Source organism: Cyclopterus lumpus, chromosome 24 (assembly GCF_009769545.1).
Source record: "Cyclopterus lumpus isolate fCycLum1 chromosome 24, fCycLum1.pri, whole genome shotgun sequence".
Classification (NCBI taxonomy): Eukaryota; Metazoa; Chordata; class Actinopteri; order Perciformes; family Cyclopteridae; genus Cyclopterus; species Cyclopterus lumpus.
Genome location: NC_046989.1, coordinates 11,507,759 through 11,529,309, shown reverse-complemented (window position 1 = coordinate 11,529,309; position 21,551 = coordinate 11,507,759). Strand labels below are relative to the sequence as shown.

At 40.9% G+C, this 21,551-nt stretch overlaps 1 protein-coding gene across 1 annotated transcript in view; it reads left to right on the top strand.

The window, feature by feature from the left end:
* The first annotated feature begins 689 nt into the window (after positions 1-689).
* afg1lb (AFG1 like ATPase b) overlaps positions 690-21,551 on the top strand; it is a 25,217-nt gene continuing 4,355 nt past the window's right edge. The window contains 12 exon segments of the mRNA XM_034528025.1: positions 690-820; positions 1,051-1,086; positions 1,089-1,186; positions 1,188-1,337; positions 4,757-4,778; positions 4,781-4,813; positions 4,912-5,013; positions 5,264-5,311; positions 5,314-5,390; positions 9,038-9,137; positions 12,746-12,804; positions 20,766-20,848. Of these exon segments, the coding sequence (XP_034383916.1) occupies positions 706-820; positions 1,051-1,086; positions 1,089-1,186; positions 1,188-1,337; positions 4,757-4,778; positions 4,781-4,813; positions 4,912-5,013; positions 5,264-5,311; positions 5,314-5,390; positions 9,038-9,137; positions 12,746-12,804; positions 20,766-20,848 (923 nt within the window). The 5' untranslated portion in view covers positions 690-705.

The following is a 21,551-nucleotide window of genomic DNA, read 5'->3' as shown; positions in this document are numbered from 1 at the left end:
ATAACGACAAAAATACGCATTATATCAGAGAAGGGCGTGTTATCACCGATACCATATATGTGTATATGTACTATCCAACGCGATTAAATTGCTAACACATCTAAAAAGTATAAGAGTAACTTTGAAGTTGAAGGCAAAAGATGTGACTTCCGATATTGCTCTGTGTCTCACGATCGCGAGCTTGAAAGGCCTGCGCGCTGCACTTCCGATCAGCTGAGGTTCAGCTGATGCTTCTCCGCCAACAGCCACTCGGTTTGTTTACAACCTGCCAGCGGATACTTTGGCCATAATCACGTTTTTCGATGATATACATAACTTTAATCTTTTTAATTGTATAATCGGACAAAGCGTGATTCGCAATGTAAAGTAATTGCTGCTAAGATAGAAAAACACAGGTGATCAACAACAGATATCTATTGCGGTCGAAATGGTAGAGTTTGTTTTCCTTTATTTTCAATTAACCTACACATGTATAGGTTTATAAATGAGGCTTTTATTTCTAAATGTCTTACTTTATGAATTTATGTATAATTTAATTATATATTTACTTATTATATGTCGGATTTACTCCTCATAGTTCTTGTTTTAATTAATATGAATCAATGGGAATGTGTTCATCTCTGATTAAACGTATTAAAGACTGCAATGCGTGTTATATTTTTCTAAAACGATTGTCAATAAAGTTTTTTGCGTTTTGAAAACATCATGGCGGCGTACACGGCCACCACAGCCGCCAGATACTCAAAATTTGTTTTTCGAAGAGACACTTTTCTGACCTCAAAGAAAGTCAGCCGACTGTCAGCCATTTACTCAGGAAACGGTGCGTGTCTTTCCGTTATATTGGTGTTCAATAGTATTCAGGTTGTGGGAGATCTCGTGTATTAAAACGTGTCGGTATTACATCGCACATCACCTTTGGATCACCCTATAACTGTGGCGCCTTCTTTTCCCAATCACGGTTGCATTGCATCTAACGGTGAATAGAATCAAGGTATGTGTGTAAGCTTTGTGTAAGGATTACAGAGAATGCTTTTGCTGTAATGCTTCAAGGTTACGCTAGTTGGAGGACCTGCAGTTCATCCTGCTCCCGGAGTCTCCAGCAGCAGATACTTGTGCCTTCAGTGGACACTATAGTCGCCTCGTTCAGTGTGGCTCCCTGAAGAAAGATGCTCAGCAAACACACGTTTCTCCAGCAGCTGTCTCAGCTGCAGCTCACCCTGGAGAACTACAGTAACAGCATCTACCTAAACTCTAACGATTACAACAATCAGCCTTCAAAAGAAGATAAAGACCCCCACATTACAGCTGAACACAAAGGTGGTGGGTCTGCTACTAAGGTAAAGGAGTTATGGTAACACTTTATATGACGGCCATTCCTACAATGCATTATAAACATGCTGATAACGCTTTTAATTATAATGTCATTATAAGTTACTCTGAGTGGGCGTTGTTTGCTTTAGGCAAACTGAAACATGTCATTAATCTAAGCATGAACAACACACAATGTTGTACAATTCATGTTTAGTTAACGTAAAGCTGACAATGTCTACTATGAGTAATGTATAATCACATTGTAATGCATTATAATCACTTGATTTAAGTCTGTGTACTATTGCTAGATATTTGACACGGTACTGGTCTGGTAATAACAACTGATCAAGACCACACCAGAGACCTAACAGCAATGACATAAAGCAACCAGCTCCCTAATGCGTCACTCTGATTTAGCCACATTTAATTTGCAACAAGGAGCTCAATGAAACATAAACTAACAAAACATTTTGAACACACCTTCTCCAATTCTGCCAGATGCATGAAAAACATAAAACATAAACCCAATACTCTGTATTATTTCCAGTGGGAGAGAGAGTATTTGCATGTTAATCTAGCATATTAGATGTATCAATACAATACTACCAGGCCTATAACTTTTCAAAAACAATCAAAACTCAACTATAATCACTTTTGGCAGAGGTTTAATCGTATGATATGGTCTGCATCAGTGGGTGGAGTTTGGTCAGTTTTCACATAGATCCATCTGTTGATATGTACGTTCAGTACAACAGCTACTGGACCTGTATGTCAACAGATCCAACTTTGTGACAATGGAGCAAACTCAAGCCCCTCATAAAGACCATGTGATGTTGAAATGATGAGAAAAAGCCTGTAAGTAGACAGTAATCTACTATTTTCAGTTCAATAATTAATTGCATGCTCTCGACTAGTGCGGTGTCTGAAATCATGCCCCCATTCACTCTTTCACTATTCTCTCCATAATATACACTCAATAGAAGTAGTCACTTGAGATTTTGGGCAGTTCATTGATATTTGGCATTGTTTGAACATAAAACAAAACGTAGTGTACACGCTGTTGAGACATCCATTCTTCCTTTGTGGGATTTTTGAGGATGAATTCATTCTGACACAATAAAATGTTGAAAAGTGAAAATATTGGACACTAGGTAGAAAATAGTGAGTGACAATACATTTACAATTGGCACCACAGCATGAATTTGTTTCAAGTCCTTTACAGTGTGGCATCTGGACTCTTTCTGTTATAAAGTCTCATTGACGTCTAACACGTGAAAGGTCTTCAAAGAGTCCACTGCACTGTACTCCAGTTGTATCACTGATGGTGGCCATGAGGCTCAGGTCAAAGGGAGGGTAGGGGTCTGGGAAGTGTATTGTGCATGAGAGTTTTGGAACGGCGTAATGTAGGGGGCTGTTGTTGTTTTTAGGTCAGGGGAGCTGACTGTCTAGTATTTGGTGGTGGGAGTTGTTTTGTTGGTTGGCTGGCACAGACAAATAGGGTTAGGCAGAGATTTTGGAAGGCAGCAGGGCAGACCTCCCGCTGGGCCTGTCCCGGCACTCCTCTCAGTCTCTCACCATCTCCATGCAGTAATGAGGGGATCCCCATTGTCTGGGCCATTCTTGTCCTTTTTGCTTTTGATGCGGGACTCTGACAAATACTTTGGTGTTAGGCTATCAACACCACCGCCCCCCTCTCCACTTGCACCTTATTTCTTGCTCTGTCTCTCTCACACACACACACATACACACACATACACACTGACTGGAGGACTTATGCAATTAATCTGGTTTGAATCAGGTCATACCACTGTCCTTTTTGGTGTCTGTTCTCTCGTTGGAAGTGCCGCCATTGTCCTCACTAACTGACCAAGTCTATGAGAAGAGTACACTTGACTTAATATTGACCCAATGTGGCGTGGTTTTGCGGATGGTCGGCGAACAATGGGTCATTGTTTCGAGGGAGACACTCTCTACAAGTCAGACCTGCATCATCCTCCTGTACACTGGAGGTCTCCAGCAGGACAGTTGAACCACTTAGACCTAACATAGACTCCTACAATCACTCCTTTAACCTTCTGAGGGAGAGACATGACATCTCTACCTGTAGATAAACATGTTCAAACACAGTTTTACTGAATTATTTTAAAGCCAAAGTGGCCATGTCCTGGCATGTGAACTTTCCACTCATGTGCCAGTCTATATCCTCCTCCAGGAGGTGAGACAAGGCCACAGAGCTCAGCTAGACAGAGTGGCTGTGGGACAGCCTTGTCCTTCTCCACATCTTCCGTGGCAGAATGGCTTCCAGCCACCACTGACAATTACCCGGCCCTGCCAGAGGGCATCTTGGGAAGTCAGGGAGAAGTCACACACTGTTATGCCAGAGCAGACAGGAAAGGCTTGTTGCTCTTCCAGTATTTCACTCGAGCCCAGGACAGGCAACATAGAGGGATGGAGGGGGTTGAGGGGAGGAGCGGGGAGAGGGCAGAGAGAGGAGGATGGGTAACAAGTTTGTTTTTTTCATTTGGTTTTCAATTGGCCATTGTCGCATTTACCAGAGTCAAGTGCTCCTTGTGCAATGGACACTGTGTACCCTCTCCATAAAATAGTTGCTTAATTCAATTTTAAGAGGACCAACCTTTCTATTTAGTGCTTAGTTCATTTCAAAGCTATTTGGTGTTGCCCGGTTACAGAGATGGACAATCCTCAACCACACTGTTGTTAGACCCTGTATTAATAATCTTTAATTTGTCCTCCTATATACAAATATGCTCCAAGTTATCGTTACATGTCATGATTAAACTGATGACATATTTGTTTACATGGCTTAGAGATATTTGGCTTTACTTGATATTCTCAGCTTGGTCACACAGAAGACGTTTTCTTTTTAAGTAAGGACCTTTTGATGATAGGAGGCAGGCAGCACAATGACTTCCAGCATCACCTCAATGCAACAGTACCGTATCACAATTAGCAGCGCTAAACAGGCTGCACAGACAAGTCCACTCCATCTCGTATGGAGCCTCATCCAGTCCTCTCCGTTTTGTCTGACAAATCCCCCCATTGTTCCTCTGATGATGCTTTTCTTTCGTGGGAACCCTGGCTTGTCTTGTTGATTAGATCCCCTTTGTCTTCCTCCCCTGCAGTGGGCTAGTCTGGAGAATGTGAAACCTCACACTGTAGTGGTGGCTTAATGCCTCAGCATACTTTGTTTATTAAACGATGGATCAGTCTTATATGTTAATGAATATAATGAAGTTTATGTAGGTCACCCGCTATAGTGTTTTGTGCTTTTTTAAAAAATCAATCAGGAATTCATTTTGAATAACCATAGTGATGTATGGTTAACTGCTGTGCATTATGGTTTATGATGACAAGCAGCTGTTAAAAGATTTGATGGAAAACAATACTTTAGTCACATCCTCATTTTTCCTCTTTCTCCCCAAAGGAGGAACCCTCTCCACCACCACCACACCCAAAGGCTTCTACATCTATGGAGATGTTGGTAGGATCACTAAATAAATAAGTATTACCGTGGTATTTTCTATGGCGCTAAATTCTACAAGAAGTCAAAACAATTGCTTTTTCTTTAATCCCTCTCAGGCACAGGGAAGACCATGCTCATGGACATGTTTTATTCCCATGTGGAAAACACTTGTAAAAAGAGAGTCCACTTCAATGGCTTCATGTTGGACATCCACAAAAGTAAGTATTGTCCTCCCACTCCACAGTGTTAACTGCTGAAGATTTGCTGGCTTGACTTTATGGAAGTTAATGACTCCTCGTGCGCTGGAGATTCTATATTTATATCTCTGTTTGTCCTGAAGCCCTCCTGCTAATTGTCTACCATTATGCATACATGTGAAATTACCGCTTTATTCAGTATTGTCATTGGGTTTGGGTTGCCGATGCAGGTGTGCTTTAAGATGTGCCTGACGTTGTGTACTGCTTAAAGGGATCCATCGGAGGAAACAAAGCCTGCCAAAACGGAAGCTCGGAAAATGTCCACCTATGACCCCATATCACCGGTTGCCATGGAGATCAGCAATGAAACCTGCCTGTTGTGTTTTGATGAGTTTCAGGTGAGCGAGTTTCTTAGTGTGTGCGTGTGTGTGTCTTCTTAAAACCAGATTAAACATTAGTTGCAAGTAGCAAACCATATATCAACTGCTTACATTTGATTAAACAGTACTACTCTGACACTAGTACTAAGTAATCTGTGATACTGGTAAATATACTGCTAGTACAACTCTATGTAATAATGTTATGTTGATGCTTGGGAATGTTATAGTAATAGCTGGGATGATTAAATAAATACGTTAGTCCTTAAAATGTGCCAAATACTACGTCATGGAGCACATTGTGTGTATGGGATAGATAATATATTATGGTATTTTAAAGGATTAAACAATGAGAATTACCAAACAACCATGATGCTGAACAACGTTCATATTTAAAACTTAATACGTCAAATAATGTTCCAGATAAATAGACAATCTGACCTACAGTCATGCTGAAGTAATAATCTGTACATTATACTGAGGGGGGACGATATGTTTTAGATTAGAACCAAACACGAAACCAGAATCAGTAGAAAGCCACAGGAATTGAAACGGGCATATACAATTCACAGATCATTTTGAATTCTGAAAAGAAAGAAACAGAGGGACGTTTTACAGTTCTGTTTCTTTTGTGGGTTGTAGTAACTGCTTTATGGGTTTCCCTTCTTGCATACAGTATATCAAAAACATATTAAGAAAAAAAGCATGTTACATTTTGCACTCTTTGTATTCTGAGTTAAGAACTGAATAATCAATCTTTAAGAAACTATTCGCGTTCAAATAAAGCCAGTGTCTTTCCTGTCTAAACAACTGCATGCTTCAGATCTTGATACCCCCACAAAAACAGGACTGGGGACACCTAGTGGCCTTTTGGAATATAACATAATTGTAAATGACTTCCAGAAACATTCTCTCTCCTTAGAATGTAGTCAAATAGTGATTCACTAATAGAGTAGCAGTAAATACATGAGGAATGTCACACATAGTTTTGTATAACATTTCCTTGTCATTACGTTGAAACTGTAGCAGTCAGTTGAGTCAATGATCTGCTCCTGTTTCTTGTTTATGCACTCACACCGTTAGTTTGCACCCAAACTATTAAAACCAAGTCACCCATAGATTGTGAAAACTGGATTTACAGAACTGAAAGGCACTGTCAGCCATTCGTGCTGCAGAACTCTGGTGTCAAAGGAGAGAGCCACTACTGAAGCTCTCTGTATTCTCCGTAAGGTAGTGAGTCATTCACTGAGTGGAGAAAGATGTGTGCTTCTGTCTTCATCATTACCAGCAAAACACATCTGTTAACAGCACAATGATGTTCCTCTTACTGATATCATTACAATTAATGCCAGCAGGTCAAAGGTCACACAAGGTGCGCTCTCCCTAATCACTCTCTATGCATCTATGAGGATCAAGAGCTGCTCCTTTCATCCACCCGTCTTTCACATTTTAAACTGCGGCGCTGTTTGTGCATTCTCATTGATTTGTTTTGTTTGCTGTCGCCAGCTTTGCTGTTTTCGCGTGTCGACTGTTGCTATCGGTGAATGGAGGGGAAACAAGCCGACATGTGCACGTTGTTTGTGATGCATAAACAAGAGGTTGCGAGGTTGAGAGAGTTGGGGTGGGTTGGGGGGGGGGGAGTCTATACCAATCAGCATCCTCCTCCACTCAGCCATGCAAATGAGGTTCTGGGTATCAGTCGCACTCTCCCGCTTCCTTAAGTGAGTGGAGCTAGAAAGCGACTGGCGGCGGCGGGTCAGATGGATCTTATCCTCTTAAATGCTAATGACATTTCTCCATTCTCTTCATTAGCGCTGTGCCATTATCAGTAATTTGTAGCCCCCCTCCCTCCTTTTAGAGCCCCCACCCAGCTCCCCTAATGAATACTCGCCATTGAGAGGTCCGAGATGGAAAGATGGGAAGAGAGCGCGGAAGTAAGACGAAGAGTGAGAAGAAAACGCTTGAGCGTCATTGTCTCAGGGCCCCAGTCACCGTGCAGCCTCTGTGAAATTGCTCATAGGTTGTGTACATAAAGAGGTGTAACATCAAAAGAGGTTTAATTTGGCAACCGTGTGCCTCGCTGTAAACTGACAGCCGCTTGAGTAATTGGATGCTCATTTAAATATCGGCATTGGCTGACGGAGATTGCACCATTTATTTTTGTGTTCCACAAGTGCTACATCAGTCCTCTCCACCTTTTCTCATTCTGTGGGTACCCATTCTCTTTCCCTCTCCTCCGACTCATTCAGCAATCAATATTGCCCCTCATACTATGCCCATGTTGAGGGCACATGAATAAACAAATCCAGGTTGTATAAAAGGTCATTTTTAAATGATTCTTTTGAAATGAAAATAAAATCCTGCGGTCGTAGGAAATGGGGGCCCCTTCAGAGACACACAGAGCCTTGGCTTTCTGTTGATTCTCATTACCCACACACACAATCACTCTCACACACACACTAATTTCATGCCCCTAGCCACCTCTCCTTAGCGAAATCAAGGCTTTAACACAAATGTTAATTAAGTATTGGCAAGGGCAGTGGGGCTAATATGCAAAAGAAGAAGACTCTCCAGAGTATGAAAAGAGGCATATGCCGTGGGTATGGCCATCAGAAGTACCTGTTATATACAGGAAAGTAGGTAAGAGGGAGTAGGAGGAGAGGGCAGGACATAAGTCTTCCTTTTATTCAATACATCCCAGTCCTTAAAAGGTGACATGTCCTTTCTTAAGATAATAGCAACGTAACTTTTAAATGTATCTCAATGTCTTTGAAATGTGAATGGTATTCTATGAAATGTTTCCCATCTTTCTACTTTCTAAGGGAAGGTCACTTAGTTTATTCGTGTGTCATAATGGAAGAAAACATTATATATTTAACATACAGGACAATTAGCATGAGACTGGCGACTGTGAGCAACAATAGAAATCATTATATTATTTTACATATTATACATTGTACATGCTGCTTTGACTACTGTGCAAAAAAAACAACAGATTGAGAGAGAGAAAACGAACAAAAGTGAGAGCACTGGGTCACTACTAGAAAGGTCAGAACTCTTCATTTTGCGGCCAACGTCTTTGCTTCAGTGTTGTCATTGACCGCTTGTCCATTGTGGACTCATGGAAAAATAATGTAGATGAAAAAGGCAGTGACCAGTTGAATTGTACTTATGTATAATAGTCTTGTGGAGTTAGCACGCACCTTTTGTATGGTCATTTGGACAGACACTTTGTCTGCCATTGTGACCCCAGTCTGGATTCACATTGCTCCATTTTCATCACTTTTCTTGCGTTCAGTCATTCTCACGTCCGCTCAGTTGATTAGCTCGGGGCCGCTGCCTTTCCTCAGCTACTTGTCCTCAGCAGCTTCGTGACCATTTGCTGTGTGTGTGTCTGTGTGTGTGTGTGTGTGTGTGTGTGTGTGTGTGTGTGTGTGTGTGTGTGTGTGTGTGTGTGTGTGTGTGTGTGTGTGTGTGTGTGTGACCATGACCATGACCATGACCAGACACAAAGGATTGAATGAGCACACCTGAATGACCCTAATCAACATGGAGTGTTGATGGCATGGTTTAACCTCAGGACACACACACACATATGTGCTGTGGCTAGAAAGGTAACATTATACAGTTCATGAATGTCTCTCTTCTTCTCTGGTTCGGTTCTTCAGGTGACCGACATTGCTGATGCCATGATCCTGAAGCAGCTGTTTGAGACGCTGTTCAAGACTGGCGTGGTGGTGGTGGCCACCTCCAACAGACCTCCTGATGGTACGACAACTGGTGTCTAAGCACATTCATCGTACCTTTTTATGTGTGTTTGTAGCTACTGTTTATTAATTATATTATTGTTACCGAACACATAGTTTAGTGAACAGTTAAGATGCTTTAGTGCAAGATTGCAGGCATTGCGTTGTAGCACTCTATTTGTGTAGTGAAAGGAGCATCTTAGTAACAAAAACTACACAGCAGTAACAAATATTAAATTCTACTCATATAATACATATAATTATTATTATTATATCTTTATTTAAAAAGGGACCATGTACAGTTAAAACATAAATGTCACCATTTGATGCACTGTACCAGATTGTAGCTACAGCTAATTTGCATCTGTAGTCCCTTGACAGACCATAACAAACATAGAACAATAGCAAACAGTACAAGATAAGACACAATACAACAGTATATGTGGTAAGAAGAACACACAATACACACAATGCAAAACTACAGTACAGCACATTAAACGTAGGTAATACATTTACATTATGGTGCAGAATGTGAAGTAATTCAATAACTACATATATCTGAAGATGTTTTTCCTTGTTGTTGATCTTACGAACAAATAAGGTAGTTTTTAACTAATAAAAAAATTATTACAAAAATAACATCCAAATATGACACAATGGTGTACGGTTGTATCCGTTTTGCATGCAGATATCTAACACGGCCACAGCCATATTCATACTGTCATGTACACTGAATGTGAACAAATTAAGTGTCTTACAAACTTACTTTTTTTTTTCAGGATTGTCTATTCTGGAAAATTAAATCAACTAAATTGTAGCTGCAAAACATTTTCCAGTGTAAAGTTAAAATGATTGATGAGTTGTCAAAAGTACTCATTTTAGCTTCAAACTATCAAAATTAAATACATCACTTAATCTCTGTTTTCCTATATTTCTTAACATACACCTTCATCCAGATGGTATCTGAAGGGGGTTTCCAGTTTCTTGATTTACAGTACATCATTTTATTGTGTGACTTGTAAATCATAATAATTGTGAAGATGTATGGGGAATTGACCATGGTATGTTGGAGAAGTGTTTTGCAATGAGCAACTGCTTACTGTCAAGACTTGTAAGCTTTCACCACTTCAATAATTAAACCAACTCTATGGTTTATAAACAAGCTCACTCAGGCCAAGGCCAATCTGCTCCAAAGTGTAATAATTGGTTCCTTGGCCCATGTTACACCCTTCTGCCAATATTCATAGAAATCAGGCCCGTAGTTTTTTGTCATCTTGCTTACAAACAAGCAAATATATCGAATTAAAACCATAACCTCCTTTGAGGAGGTAACAATGCCTGAGTCCTGAAGGTCCACTTAAAGACGCTGTACACCATCTCCCTGCAGCTGAAATAGAAAGTAATATTCCTGGAACATCAACGTTTGCCTCGTCTCCTCTTGAACCGGCACATTATTCACCTACTTTACATACATCTACATTATTCACTTAATACTTTTGTCTAAAAGTGCTTGGCTCCAGCAAGGATACATTTAGCTTTACAAGACTACGCCACCTACTTCCTGTTAATGCCAAACAAGCAGAAGAAAAGGCGAGAAACTTTTAAAATGGCTTTTAGAGACATGACAACAACCTTTAAACAAGCTTTGATGTTGCATTTACTGCCAGTGGAGCAAGGTTGGAAGAAGAATGAGCAAGGCGGTGATCAAGGTGGAGATAAATGCACAATGTGCTATCTGACGTCTTTCTTTCTCGCACGACGTTGATGTCCTCGGGACGTTGATGTCTTAAAGTCTTGAGTGGGTAGAAAGTGGATGGCAGCAAGATGGCTCTCATAGACAAAGACGCTGTCTCTGATATTTACTAGCTATTAAGAACAAAGCGCCAAACCATGCAAACTTGATAGAGAGGCTACTTGGTATTAATTACACGGTTAATGGAACACTGAAAGCCATAAGAGACAACTGGACATGAAAGGCATACATTTTCCATCTTTATTGATGTGGAGATCCCGGTATCAAACAGCCCTAGATGTGTGTGGAGGGGATATTTAGAAAAAGGGTTTTGTTAGAACGGCTAAAGTAGCGTTTTATTGTTTTTAATACACTGAAGGAGTTTAATGAGATTGAGGAGGGTTAGATGGATAAATGGTGTGTTTTTTTAAGTGGAACACACTCAGTGCAGTGGATTACATGCCGTTTACATTAAAGGACTTGAGTCCATTCAATTATTTAGTCATTTAATAAGTAGTAAGTGTCCTTATCAGCAGCATATACTGTATTTATAGCAATAAACAGTACAATATCACTATAAATAGTCTTTTAAAATGGAAAATAGTTAGCACCTGGAATGATTTAGCACACTTTTCAAAGCGTACACCCTTTGCTGTCTTAAATAAATAGTTTGACATTTTGGAAAATAAGCTTTTTTCCTACGCTTTATACCTGACACATGGTGTGAGAGACTCTGATTCTCATGTCTGTCATCTCCCTCTTCAGTCTCTCCCCTCTTTTGTCCGTGATTTTGTGAATGCACCCGAGCAAGTAATGAAACTCTTAATTTGCAGCGCCGCTGCTTCTCTGTAGGTCGGCTCCATAATGAGGTCGTTTTCACACCACTAGTTCAAAAAGCTAATATTAAGGCATGACTCATGGTGAAAATTAAACTAGAAACTATTGATCTAGCTCTTTACCAATGTCACACATTAACATGATATTTCTTTTTTCTTATCTGTAAAAACAAAAAAATGAAGGACAGGATGTGGGTTTACGACTATTTGTTTTAGGAATTCACTGCTCGGCCAAGAAAATAGTCCAGGACACGAACCCCTTTAATTAAAACCACAACTGGTCAACCTAACACTTCGGCGTGTGTGCTGATTAACACACAATTTAAAACATGTTAATTTGTGAATTTAGAGGTGCTGGTAAGCATTGTAACCTATACCTATACCATTTTCAAATGTGTTTGTGCTAAGCTAAGCTAACTGTGCTCTGTCTCCAGTTTCCTATTAACTGTACAGACTGAAAAAGCTCTTGCCAAGAAGGCAAACCAGGTTTTGTCTCAAAGTATTCAACTATTCCTTGGCAATAGTCATGTCTCATAGACGGCACAGTCCATCACAGTATAGGAGTTATTTAGCAAGAGCGCCGGGTCCAAGGCTACTGTAATAAGCTTTAACCCAAACATCAGCATCAACTGCTTGTTTACGTTCGCAGCTGGAGAAAGCTTAAGCCTCGCCATGTGTCTGTGGGTGTGTCTTTGTCCGTGTTGTGTGTGTGAATCCCTATCTGTTTTATCTGTCTATCAGGGATGCTACTTCAGATGTAATTTGTTCCAGCCGAGCTAATTGAAACATCTATTCAGAGAGCTGCTGTGGACATTGTCCGCGCTGAAAAGGCGACAGTCCTTTCTCTCGCCACCATTGTTTGGGAATGTAATGAATTTTATGTTGCTGCCGCTGCCGGTAGAGAAATCCATTTTTCTCTCCTGGTCCCAGTCCTTTTGTCGTGCCTCCCCACCCATCCTTCAGTTCATCAAAACCCACTTTATCTGCCAATCTGCGGCGAGGGAATGACATTATTAGGAGGCTAAACAGCAGCTCTAATACAAGCCCTCCCTCCTCTTTCAGATCTGTACAAAAACGGACTTCAGAGGGACACCTTCCTACCTTTCATCGACGTGCTAAAGGTAGAGACAAAGTCATCTCTCTCTCTTGTCTTGTTAATTAATTCATTAGTTTCTCACAAACACACATACACACACTTGCATGTGCGACTCATCCCTCTGTGTCTGTCTTGTTTTGCAAGTTGCCCTTTAGTGGTTTGATGTTTTCTGCTTCCTGGATGCCTCGCACAGTGTCACAAAGCTGTCTTTGATCATGCCAGGGCACGCTGAAAGACTCACAGAGAGAAAGGTAGAGGGAGATGGAAAGAGTGTGAGTGAGGACAGGTAATGTGAATGAGAGACGGACGGATGAGCTGAGTGACTGACCCAGACTGCTTGCATTTCAAAAGTAAAGGTGGGGGGGGGGGAGAGAAAGGAGAGGAGCCATGCGGTGGTTAGCGTTTCCAGCAAAAAATCTACTTTGCAATTTAAGCAGGTAGCACCATTATCCTGCCTGCATCTCAGATGATCATTGATGTGTTTGGAGTGATCATGATCATAAATAATTGCATAATAATTTATTGTCATGCATTTTGCAACAGAGAAGGGCAGCATTCTTGCATCTTTTATTGGTATTTTGTCTAAATAGTAATGGCAAGCAATATACAACTGTAGTGTATCACGCCACAAATGTACTGTATATTATTATTCATAAGAAATGTCAGACACTTGGAGCAAACCAAGGTAATAGATCATGTTTGTCCAGACATACCCTTTCTTCTCAGCAACGGTCTTACTGAATTACACTCACAGCCAATATGATGTATCAGAAAAACACTCTCTTGTGACTGAAGTTCTGAAAATCACCACTAAAAGTGCTACTTGAATTTTATGGCTTAATGAGGCAAACTGTTTTTAAGTTCTCAATTAAATACGCCTTACTGACACAATAAAAACCAACACATTGATCAAACACTGGAATTCAAATTGTATAAATACAATGATTATAGTCCTACCAATACATGTTGTCATATTGGTACTTTGTCATTAATATGTTAATAAAAACATTTTGATATAAATCAACCAACAGACTCGGAGCAAAAATAGGTTTAGCATCACATCTGAGTAGATGTAGGTACATCTGGTAAGAATAATACTTTAACTTGATTTTCCTTTTCCCAAATAACACTGTTAGTCTGCCTTAATATTGTAATTATTAGTCGGGCTAGATATTATAAACAAGTATGTTGTAGAATTATCCCATCACATGAACCTGTTACATCATAAACCTCACTGTGAGTGCTGTTGTGTACAAATTAAGAAAAATAATGGTAGTAAAGCGCAACACGGGTGCTTTAACAAGAGCAACATGGTCCATCTGCAGTGCCAGTTTCACGGTCATCAGAGCTCCACTGTATCTTCAAACACGCACATGGACACACACGTACAAACGTAAACGCACTACAACCGGGGAGGCCTTGGAGTCACCCTGCTCCCCGCCCACTCTCCCGGCAGCACCCTTGCCCTCTCTAATCCACCCTCATCAAGGTCCTGAATGCCTGTTGTCCCTCTCTGCCCCACACTACCTCCTCTCTTTCAGGGTCCCATGTTCCCCTTTGTGAGGCCATCTGGTTTTCGGGGTCGGGGGTTTTTCGGGGGTGTCCGGCGTTCTCTGTGGCGGACCGTTCTGTGAAGTTAAAGCGTGTTTTAGCGGGGTCACGCTGCTAACTAGCTGACCCTTGATAGATTGAATTAATGCTGGCAAGGCCCGGTGGTGCGGGTCCTCCTCCCTGGTGCAGCTCGCTCTCGTATCTGCGTGCCTGAGTGTGTTTCTATAGCGGGAGAGGGAGTGAATGAGGGTGTTAAAAAGTAAAAAAATAGCCTCTGACCTCTCCGCCCTATCACCTGAGCTGGAGTGGTAGAGGTTAATCCACCACTTCTGTCCGCCTGGGTTGACGACTTTATTTAACTATTGACTTCTAATTAGTTGGGACCCCCTTTTCCCTCAAACACCCCACCCCCCAAGTAATCCAGTTTCCTTATCTTAGAAATAAGAAATCATCATATCATGTACAGACTTTATTGTAGACCCACTTGCCAGACATGGAAAGCATATAACTTCCCTGAGCCTTGAAGTCTCTGACTGCTTTTCGATTTTTATATGTTTTCTAGTTTTTCCATCCAATTTCTTGTCCTTTTAGTGTCTCTGTAGACTACATCAGAAAAACCTATTCAGTTGTTAAGGCTTCTTTTTCTTTGTAGCCATGGCAAAGCTCAGAGTTCTGAAAAATACAGGGTTTAAGGGCTCTTTTTTAATGGATACTGCCAGTATTGTAACTAAGACACTCTTTCTCTCTCACAAACTGTCCTCCCTCTCCACTCCACTTCTCATCGCCCATCCTCTCTCTAGCACTCCATCCCCGCTCTTTATTCTATTACTATCTCGCTCTGCTCGCTGGCTTTACTTACCCAAGGTCAGGTCTCTGTATTTTGGTAGCAGAATAGTGACTTTACAATGCTACCGAGGGGAGGAAAACATGACAACAACCCTGAGGCAACTTTGAGTATCTCTGTGTTTCTGGCTGTTTTTAACCCTTCTTTTGATCCACTCTCCTTCTCTTTTTTTGTGTGCCATTGTTAATAATTGCCGTGTGCAGTGCAGTTGCTGATGAGAGAAAAATAAATATATAAATAAAAACAGGACGATAGAGAAAGAAAAATTGAGGAATGAGAGGGCTGTGGTCCTCCAACGGAGACCTTGGTGAGAAGGACTGCCCGTGAAGAGCCGGCAGCCTGCCAGTTCAAATCAAATTCATGTTGATATTTGATGACTCTCATTGTCTTCCAGAGCATTTAATGGCAGGGCAGTGCCACTCACCGTATGCCTCGAGGGCGTACCTCACTTCTTTCATATTAGTGTCTCGCTTCTACAAAACAATTAATAAAGGACAAATCTTTTTTTTTCCTCCTTTTGAACACAATAAATTAATTCTGTCTCTGTATTTATCGCCTCATTTTGAATCGATCCAGTTTCCTGCTGCCTAACAGATGTTTTCTGCTGTTTTATTATAAGTGTGTGCGCGTGTTTGATCCAGCATGCACGCACACAGGTGCATTATTAGTCTAGTATGTGTTAATTTGTAAAGCAGGCCACCTGCAATCTGAAGGCAACGCTTAATTCAGAAATGTCGCCATCACTTAACTTCATTAACATGTATATTTAAAACCATTTCTACACTTGTTAATGCATTCTGTTAGATTCTTGATCAACCCGCTCGCCTCTAAAGTTCTGCCTCGTTTTCACATTTGTAACATCATGAAGCTAAAAGGCGAACATTTTTTTAGATGTTATGAATTAAAAGAGATTCTATGAAGATATGGTAACTTGTTTACTGTTGGTGATATTCGTGCTCACATAAGGCAACACAACTTTGGATGGTAGAAGTCAAGAGTCAATTACATGAAATGAATAATAGTGGCAGACTAAAACACAAATAGATAAAATGGAAAGAAATAGATAACAATGACTCAGATTTAAAGTGTAGATTATTATAGATATTAGTGTAGATAGTAAAGATAATCACTTAATTAACAGAGTTAATTAAGTAAGATGTTAAATTAACTTCACGTGCTTCACTAGGTAGAAGATGTGTCACTCTGTTGGCGTTGCACAGTCTAGTAACAGAATAAAGCTCATAAACAATCTTTGGCTGAGTACAGACATCATCCTGCAGAGAGCACACAAACCCGCCATTGAGTAATAAAACAGGATTTATGCTCAGTAGTGACACCGGATGCGACCTACCGCCGCCACCGTTTGTCTTTCAGTGAAAGGGAGCAACAGTATTATCATTATTTTGAAAAATGTAAAAAAAAACATCCCCTGGATGCTCTCTCCAAACCAGTTACTGCGGCTACAAAAAGAACTTGGGTCAAGTCGCCGAGTCCTCATTTGACCCTTCAAAATGGAAACAAGATCAAAGCAGTTTGATGCGCCTCGTAACGCTTTTAAGAAAACAATAGGTGTACTTTATATACGCGTGGACCTGAAGAGTTTTAAAATGAAAAAGATCTGGAGGCTCTCCTCTTATTAGCTGCTAATTTAACGCGTGAGTCTGACAAGTTACAGAAATGAAATGCTAAATAGGTGAAGGTCTCCAGATCTGGTGAGTTTATATTTTACTAAACTATTTTAAAATCAGTTCTGAAGCTTTTAGTACCAAAGCGATTGTGTGTGTGCGTGTGCGTGTGTGCGTGTGTGTGTCGCTCCCAACACATGGAGCCTCTGTTGGCCAGGTGCAGGTAGCACAGACTCCACAAAGATTTGGAGCGGTTTGGTTTTGGGCCTCATCAGAGCTCGAGAGGGGTTGAGGGTGGGGGGTCCAGTGGGGTCCTGCATCACGAAAGGTGGGGCCTCCAACTCAAAAGATGTTTCCCCAAGAGGAGCAGCCGAGGCAGGGGGAGGTTGTGAGAACGACCCCTCAGAACAAACCATCGCTGGCCCAAGGCGGTCACACTTTAAGGGAATAGATCATTAGGTGTAATTAGGGTGTTCATATTGTCACGTACCCGCCCCACCCACCCCCCCCACCCCGACTGCCCAAGAATGAATAAAATCACCAGATACACACACACACACACACACAGACAGACACAGCAGCTCCCCAGTTACTGAAAACACTTTGATGTCAGAAGAGTCGTCCAGAACTTGCCAGCATAAAGGCAGTGTTTTAAGCTTTCTCTCTTTTCTCCCCCGTCTTTCTCTCTCTCTCTCGACCCCTCCATCCCTCCCTCCCTCTTTTTCTTCTGTCCCTCCACACAAGGCTGTAAGACACACATGGCTGAATGGACGACAACCTTTCCCCTCCTCCCCTCTCCCTCTCTCTTCCCCCTTCGTCTCTTTTTCAGCCTTCCCACCCCGCATTTCTTTGAGGCCTGGTCAATTCTCTGGGCCAAACAAAAAAGCATCAATGTTTTCTGCTGCTGGTAATGAGGGAGTGGACCTCATCAGGACCCAATAGTCAGCTATCCTTGGCTTTTGTTGCAGCTCAATAGCACCGCGCTCTTTGAAAAACTCAAAAGCAACTTTTTGAGGAGTAAGGATAGAGAAAGATATGGCGTTGAGGGAGCAGGCACAGAGGGGAGGCAGTGACCAAAAAAAAGCCACTCTGTTTTTATGCTAAACGGCCAGAGAGAGCAGTGGACATCTTGGACAATGACATGATTGGAGCTACATGTGTTTGGATGACTTTCTCCTAAAGAGACTCTGATTCTCATGTCTGTCATCTCCCTCTTCAGTCTCTCCCCTCTTGTATCCGTGAGTTTGTGAATGCACCCGAGCAAGTAGTGAAACTCTTAATTTGCAGCGCCGCTGCTTCTCTGTAGGTCGGCTCCATAATGAGGTTGTTTTCACACCACTAGTACAAAAAGCTAATATTAAGGCATGACTCATGGTGAAAATTAAACTAGAAACTATTGATCTAGCTCTTCACCAATTTAATCTGTCAAGTTAAGTAAGAACATAATTAAGAAATGCTCTTCACAGATGCCCAACGGGACAACTACAGATTACTTGTTTTGTCCATCCAACAGTTCAAAACCCAAATATATTCAATTTGCTATCAAAATATTCCAGACACTTATAAGAAGTACATTGTAAAAATGTCCACTGCCGTGTTGCTATTGGGTACAGGAACATTTAATTTTTGGGGCATTTTTACTTGATAAAGAGCAATTTGTCAATTATAAAATTGCTTTCAATCAATGATGTGTTGATCAACTCGTCAATTAATCCTGTAACCGTTCAAATTAAGACACACTGGGACTTCAGTTCAACGTTGTTATTATTTCTTTGAGCCAATAGTGAGATGGAAAGTCTTTGTCGAACGACAAAAGTCATCTGCAAAGGTCAGAGATGCTGTCACATGTTAAAGGGAATTGGTCATTTGACCATTGTAATATAAAAACAGAACCTTTATGCAAAGGTAATTTTGCCTCACGCATATCCCAGTATTTAGACATTAATAGTATCCATGATATTTTGTTCATTAAGCATTTATGTAATTTAGTGTAAGTGAACATACCGAGATGTTTAGATTTACGTAGGTATTGTCGACTAAACAGAGGGACACTAATAGTGAGTTTATACATCTATGTTTATATATGTATGTGTGTGTATATATGTATATATATATATATATATATATATATATATATATATATATATATATATATATACATACATATATACAGAATGTATAGCTCATACAGGATAAGCTAGAGAGGGAGATGAGACTGTGAAGAAGTGACTGACAATGATTTGAGTCTGTGAGAGGCGTGTGATGGTGGAGGGGGGAGACCACAATGTGTGGGCGGATGAAATCTTGGAGGAGTGAGAACTTGAAAATCCCCTCAAGATGGATAATCAAGTAATGACCCGTGAGGCCTCAGCCTTATCTGATTATAAATAACCAATGGAATCATCACCGCTGATTGTGTTTCCATTCTTCCCTTCGTTCCTCTCTCTTATTTGTACCTCGCTTCTCCGTCAAGCAAAATGCATCAGCCGCCTCTACAGCAGGTAGAGATGGTTCGTAAAGGGAGGGAGTGGAAGAAGGCAGCAGAAAAGACAAACCCAGACTCTAATGATGTGGCGGCGATAGTGACATGTTTTTTTTTTCTCTCTTTTTTTTCCATTTTGGAGGGACTATTTACCCGTTGGTGGGGTCACAGGAGGTTGATGAAATGACACCTCCCTTTTGTGCTTGGGGGAGGGCGAGTTTGTCAGGTTGTTATTAAGCCTGATTCAGCCAATTGGCTCAGAGTGGGAACCCCGTTTGTGTGAGCGGACATGGAGATAAAAAGTTGACAGCGGAGAAGAATAGAGTATTTCCGTCCCCTTGCTTTGTGATGATTACTAATTATCCTGCAGCTTAAGGGGACCAGTGGTAGAAATTCACTGATTTCATAATTTCCCTGAGCTGTCGTTGAATACTCAGTCAGCCGGCAATGGCTTGGATGGGATGATATGCAATTCCTTTCTTTTCTTTGATAGAATGGTGGAGATGATGATTATAGTTTGTGGTGCACTCCCTGACATGAATCCTGTTGACGTTTTACACTATCTGGAAAAGTTTGAACTCTGCATTACAAGTTCAACCCTGCTGTAACACACTTGAATAGCTGCAGGAACAATGGATTGGCTCAATGAACCATGAAGTGTCACAAAACCCTGGCGCTGTCAGAGGAGAGAAAGATGTCTCCTGCCTTCTGTGTTGCACTGCTGGTGAATTGGTTCACTTGTTTCTTATTTGGTCTTTGTCACCTCCGCAAACTCTGTTATCTCAGAGATTTTTAGTTCATCTGCATCAAACATTCGTAAACTGTTCTGCTGCTGGAAATACTCGCTGGAAAAATTAGTCCGCAGCCGACAATAGTCCCTAACAAATGTTACATGTGTTTGAATTTAGTATCAAATACAATGTGCAGCTGTTTTAGGAAATGATTTAGCCTTCTTTATAAATGAGACTACAGTAAATATTTGGGACATGTTTTTCAAGATTTATATCTTCAGTGGGAACCAATGGGTTTATATCAGAGTACCACAGGAACTACACACACATTGTTGGTTTGGGTCGTTTCAACGGACTTGTTGACAAAAAGAAGAATATAGACTTTTGCCATGAATGCCGGAGAATGTGTGGAATTTAAACAACCTTGTCGCAAAGAATACACTGTAGCTCAAATAGAATAAACAAAGATTATTTATCATTTAAAGAATATACAACCTACTCTTAAAATAAAAAAAATTAAAAAGCGAACTACACAACAAGTGTGCAGGTGTATCGTAAAATGTCTCATTTCTATTTAGGTTATAATAGCATAATGTAACCCTAATGTTAGGCTTTGCCACTATATTACAAATACATAATTCCATCTTTGCTTTGAAACATAAACTAGCTTACTTTTAACATTTGACCATTGAGGGACTTTTCATTCGTCCGAATGTATGTTGTGTGTTTCTTTTTATGTTTGTGTGTGTGCAGGAGTATTGCCACCCCATGTGCCTGGACTCTGGGATCGACTACAGGAGGCTGGATAACACTGCAGTGGGGAAACTCTACCACCTGTGAGACACACACACACTCACACTCGCACTAATAATGGTCACATTTGTTCTGCAGTCCAGCTCAGCTCCAAGGCTGTGCAGTGGTCTGGTAAAGAGTCAACATTAACCTGCATCCACAGCATGCACACATTCACATACACACACGCAGGAAATGTTTTTGCACATCCTCGAGATTGATTTTTATTTTTTTGAAGGACAGAAAGAGAAGGCAAACAGATGGATAAATGGGGAGAAACAGACTGGGAGATTTAAAAAGACCTACATTACCATGAGAGATCCATGAAAAGAAGGAAAGAGGAATCAATAGAATATGAGAAAATGGTAGAGCTTTAAAAGCTAGTTTTATATTTCCATCATTACATATACGCTGTTAGGAACACACACACATGCAGACAAAATAGGTATGAAAGACACTGCTGTTGCTCATCGCTGTATTGGAGCTTTCAAGTGCTTTCGTCTTTTCACTGTATGTAAATAGAGCACAACACACACTTTTACATAGTGTTAAAACACAAGCACACACACAGACACGCACACTTTACAATCTCATTTGGCAAGCATTCACAGGCTAATGCTCGGGTTTAGAGCCTAACATCCTATTTTTTACCGACGGAGTGAAAAGCTAAGTACCCACCCTCCGGTGCACTCCTTTCTGCCATCGTTTGATGTGGCCACTTCAACATTATTAATTTCAAATCCTATT